Source organism: Cenococcum geophilum (genome assembly GCF_001692895.1).
Source record: "Cenococcum geophilum 1.58 unplaced genomic scaffold K441scaffold_50, whole genome shotgun sequence".
Lineage (NCBI taxonomy): Eukaryota > Fungi > Ascomycota > Dothideomycetes > Gloniales > Gloniaceae > Cenococcum > Cenococcum geophilum.
In genome coordinates, this window is record NW_027137608.1 from 782,046 (window position 1) to 787,170 (window position 5,125).

General features: G+C 37.6%; 1 protein-coding gene across 1 annotated transcript; it reads right to left on the bottom strand.

The window, feature by feature from the left end:
* Positions 1-1,881: 1,881 nt before the first annotated feature.
* K441DRAFT_580944 (uncharacterized protein) lies at positions 1,882-2,133 on the bottom strand (the record flags this gene model as incomplete). The annotated part of the gene is made up of 2 exons (XM_067644396.1): positions 1,882-1,992; positions 2,026-2,133. Coding segments are annotated over 2 exons (219 nt in total), but the record flags the coding sequence as incomplete, so codon positions are not given.
* Positions 2,134-5,125: the final 2,992 nt, after the last annotated feature.

The window sequence follows — 5,125 nt, forward strand, 5'->3', positions numbered from 1 at the left end:
TAAGTTACCTATCTTCTTAAGGACCTTATATAGTCCCGCCATTTAATAGTCTAGCTTACGGCTAGGCCATTCTATCTTCTAGTTCTTTATTATAACCCAGACCGTATTACCTACGGTAAAGTTAGGTTTACGCCTATACTTATTTACCTACTATTCTATTAACTTTTAAGCCTTTTTTAGATTTATATAGGCTACTATCTAGGCTTCCTCTAAGCGCTTAGCGTACTACTAGGCTTTTTTATAAGACAGTTTCTTATATACGGTCCGCGGCCCTTCTAGCCTATTCCAATTAAAGCTTATTTAGGGTAAATACCCTATTTCTAAATTAGATAGGTGCAAATCCCGTAGAGTTATAGGATAGAGTTGCCTAGGCGTAGTCTATTAGGGGTAGCAGTTTACCTTAGTTATCTAAAAGTAGTTAATAAAGGGCCGAAGTCTCTAGTCTAAGTATTAATTTATAATCTCCATCTAGCTATCTATTTAGGGGTAGTACGCTATAGAAATCTTTAGCCTAATCTTTAGAATCTAGGTAAACTCGTTCTAGAAGGCTAATATAAACTATAGCCTATAGTCCGATATAATAGTATTTAGTAGTCCGTAAATTTAGTAGATATAATAGATATATAGTTAGGCCGCCTCTTTAGCATTAATATTCTTATAATAGGGAATTAAAAAAGGGCGTTTGCTAAAACGGTTAACTAGGACTATAACTATATTATATCTGCTACAGTTTATAGGTAGTTTATAAAAGTCTATAAAGATATTCTGTTAAGGGCGCTCTAGTATTAGAAGTAGCTTTAATAGTCCTAAGGTCTTATCTTATGGAATTATAGATCTATAGCAGTCATTGCAGTTCCGTATGTAATGGTTAATATTTATAACTATTCCGGACTAGTAGTAATAGTTACTAATAATCTTATAGGTCTTATTTTTTCTAAGGTAGGCTGTAGAGACCTAGGTATATGCTTCGGCAATAAGCTAAGTCTATAGGTTCTGTTCCTCTGCTACTACTAGCCGTTAACAGTACTTAAGTAGCCCATTTTTAAGAGATTATAGGCTAATAACGTCCTTTGTCTTTTCGTGGTACTCCTATAAAGAAGAGGCCGTATAGTTTACCTATAGTAGTTTATTAATAAGGTTAAGATCTATAGAGTTAATAGAACATATCTTAGTGTCTAAAAAGTCTGTATTTAGTTCTACCTATATCTAAAGGTTAAAGTGCTCTAGTTATAGTAGCATCTAGCTCCGTAATAAGATCTTTATAGCTACCTATTTGTCTAGGTCCTATTTACGTCTTATAAGTATATCTGCATAGTTAATGGCGCCTAGCCTATATATAATTAAGAAGTTAAACTAAGATAGAGTATCTGCTTAGCGCGCCTGCCGTGCTATAAGGGCCTTTATTATTATAAAATATTCTAAGGCCTTATAATTAGAAACTACCTAGATAGGCTTAGGGGTCCCTTTTAACTGTGCTCGCTAGTACTAGAAGCTAGAGATAATAGCTAGCATTTCTTTATTATAAACTGGGTAGTTTACCTTAGTATCTATTATAGTTTTTAAATAGTAAGCAATAGGGTACTATTTTCCATCTGTCTACTTCTAGAAATAAACGCCAGCTGTAATACCGTCTAAGGCGTCGGTTTCTAGTATTAAGGGCCGTTTTAGGTTAAAGTGGGCGAGTAAGGGAGTGGAGACTAGTTATTTCTTAAGCTTATTAAAAGCCTACCTATATATGGTATCAAAGTAGAAAAACTGGTCTTTTTAGGTAAGATAGTTAAGAGGCCTAGTAATCTTACTATAGTTTTTAATAAAGCGTTAGTAAAAGTTATAGAAATCTAGAAATAATTATACCCCCCTTACAGTCCATAGGGGTGCCCACTAGGTAATTACGGCCGTTTTCTCTAGGTCGGTTTTAATTTTATCTATACTAATAATAAACCTAAGGTACTTTATACGTTTAACACTAAACTCTAACTTCTTAATATTAGCCTAGAGACTAGCCTTATGGAGCTATTAGAGGACTTTATAGACATACTCCTTATATTCTAGCTTATTCTTAAAGTAGATTATAATATTATTTAGGTAGGCCGTATAGAAGTTATTAAGGTAGTTAAAAAGTATATTATTTATATACCGCTAATATATAGTCAGTCTATTAGTTAGCCTAAAAGGTAGTACCTTATATTTATACGTTCCGTAATAGGTTTAAAATATAATAAAATCCTTTAAGCTAGGGTTTTTTTAATTTAGTAGAAGGCCTAGCGGATATTAAGCTTTATAAAGACCTTAGCTCTACTTATTTAGGCTAGTGTCTTATTAAGTAGGGGTAGTAAATAGCGGTCCTTGCGGGTTATATTATTTAGCTTATAATAATTAATATAGAAATAGAGTCCTCTATTTAGCTTTTTAGTAAAGAGAATAAGTAAGTTTAAAGGGGCTTAGCTAGGCTTAATATAACCCTTATTTGGGTTATTAATAAGGTACTACTTTATAGCCTATAATTTAGTAATAAACTATTAGTAAAGGGGTTAAAGCTAAGGGTGTTTTCCTTATCTGGCTTAATCTTAATTTTTTTAGTCGTATAGTTAGTAAGGCGGAAGTCTATTAGACGCTACCTTAGAGAATATATCCTTAAACTTCCAGTATTAATAGGGTAGTTTCTATTCTACTAGCTCCTTATCTATAAGCTCGCCTTTCTATCCGCTAAGTTTATGTTGGTACCAATTTAATGGTATAAGTGAGTCGTGTCTAGGGGCATAAAATACGTATAGTATCGTATGCTTATTTAGACGGTGGTGACTGTCGATTCTATTGAGGTAGACTACGTGGTCTATATACTAACGCGCCTCCCCCCTGATTAGTTAGCACGTAGGTGGTTAGTACACGAACGCGTATTTACGCGTTCGTACACCAGGTGCTATAATTATACACTAGCGGTACTTGGAAAATGAAACCACTTGTGTATAGCCTCCGTAATTGCCTTAATAGAACCATAAAACACATAAGAAAATATATAGGAAATCCCTCCTGAGGTGCCTTCTGGGTTGCCTTCTAAATGGTGCTCTAAGCTGGCCGTAAGTCCTGCTTACGGTCCGTAAAATAAACTGTACGGCCTTTTAACGGGCCGTGAATGCACCGTACGGCCTTCCGACGGGCCGTAGCTGAACCATAAATGCTCCGTTAGTCTCGCTCTACCCATTCTGTGACCTTTAGGTTAAGCTTGTTCGTATTAATTAGGGTTTTAAGAGCTTAACACGGCTTTGCCTTAGTCATGGCGTCTGCTAGGTTGTCTCCACTACTAATCCATTTGACCTCCGTAATCTTACGTCGTTCGTAGGCCTAACGTAAGCACATTAGGTCGACCATAAGCCTCTTCTCTTATATCGTACCTAGTTTAACTAGGCAGTTATAAAGGGACTTTAAATTAGTGCATAAAACCAGGGGTAACTGCTCCAGTTGTAGAATCTTCTGGACCGTTAATTTAATTGCGGCTGCTATATTAAAGCCATAAGCTAGTGCATATAGTTTAGAGGCTAGTACACTACGGGTTACTCGTTTGCACTTAATTAAAGACCAGTGCAGTATATTTGCGTCCTAATTGCGGTCCGTAAGTACAATTATAAAGCCGATTTGTGATAATAGGTCTTTGTTATTGGCAAAGGAGGCGTCTGTAAATGCTAGTAAGCTAAGGGAACTTAGGTCTAGTGGTACAAAAGTAAGTCCCCTTGCTATATTGTTAATTTGCCACTGAATGCGCTTATTAAGCTGCTTAATATTTTCTTCTTATGGATCTACTGCCTGGGCCGCAAAGGACAAGTCGTAGGCAGATTTGGGTTAGCAGACTGTGGCAATATAGGCGCCTCTTACACGCTGTGCAGCGTATTAGTCCTTTATATTTACGGTCTTATAGGTCTCTCCGCGGGAACTNGTAAGGTCTATAGGCTTTNCTNTAANAAGCTTTAGGTTTTNAGCTTGGCGTTCCTNNGTTAGCTANATTAAGTTGCCCTTTTATATAATTAAGCCTCCGTTAAACTTAATTAGAGTCTACTTAGTTAACTGCTCTTGCGGCTTTGCTAGGAACTTAGCTTCTTATAGTTTAGTCTCTTTAGCGTCCGCAAATGTCCGGTCTGCTAAGAAGAGGGTATTATCTGTTTGGAGTCCAACAATACTAAGGCCGTTTAATGGGCTGTATAGGAGGTAGGGGTTGTAGGTCGACTGTTCCATTTTGAGTTTACTGACGTGGTGCTAGTGGTATATCTTAAACCAATGGTTTCCGGCTTTTGGTACTCCGTAAAGAGGTTTTACAACCCGTAAAATTGTTCCTAGTTATAGGTTAAGCTCATAGGGTGGTCGTATAAAGATATCCCTACTTAGGTAGGTGTTAGACTGCACGTAGGCTTATAAGATGTCCCGTAAGTAAAGGGCTACGGATTTAGTTTGCTGTAGTCTAGGCGTAAGTACGAGTATAATCCGTTAACTGACCCGTTAAATTATAGGTAATTGCGTAAAGACTAGGTCCTTTCCCTGGTCGTTATAAGCTTGTACAACAAGCCTTAATTTCTTAAAGGCTTTATCAGTATTAGGGTGCTTAATCTCATTAATGAAGCGTAAGTTAAATATACAGACGCCTTACGGAACGTCTCTCTCCGTTATAATCGCAAAGATACCCTTTTTAAGTAGTCCGTTAATCTCTTTACGCCGTAAGTCCATAAAAGGGGTTTCCTGTACTAGAACTAATATATCCGTAGGCGGAGATTGCTTTGCGGATATGCCTACGGAGGTTAAGTGGTTCTCCGTTACGGGATTCTTACGGGGGCGTCCTCGGCCACGCTTTACGGCAGGTTTGGTAGGTTTAGTAGGTTTCTAGGGGACCTCTAGGGTAGGTAAGGGTGCCTCCAGTTTGTCTAATTCAGCAGTCGTTTCTGGTTCGTCTGGTTCGGCGGTTGCTTTTAGTTTATCTGGCTTAACGTCATGGGTGTTTTTGGGCCGAAAGTAGGGTTTTACGGACGTACTTCTGAAGCTAGTTAGCCCGCTAGGAAGCTATACGCAGCACATCTCGTTTTCTACGGCTAGTAGACGGTAAGGTCCATTTTAACTGCCGCTTTTACGCTATACAAGGACT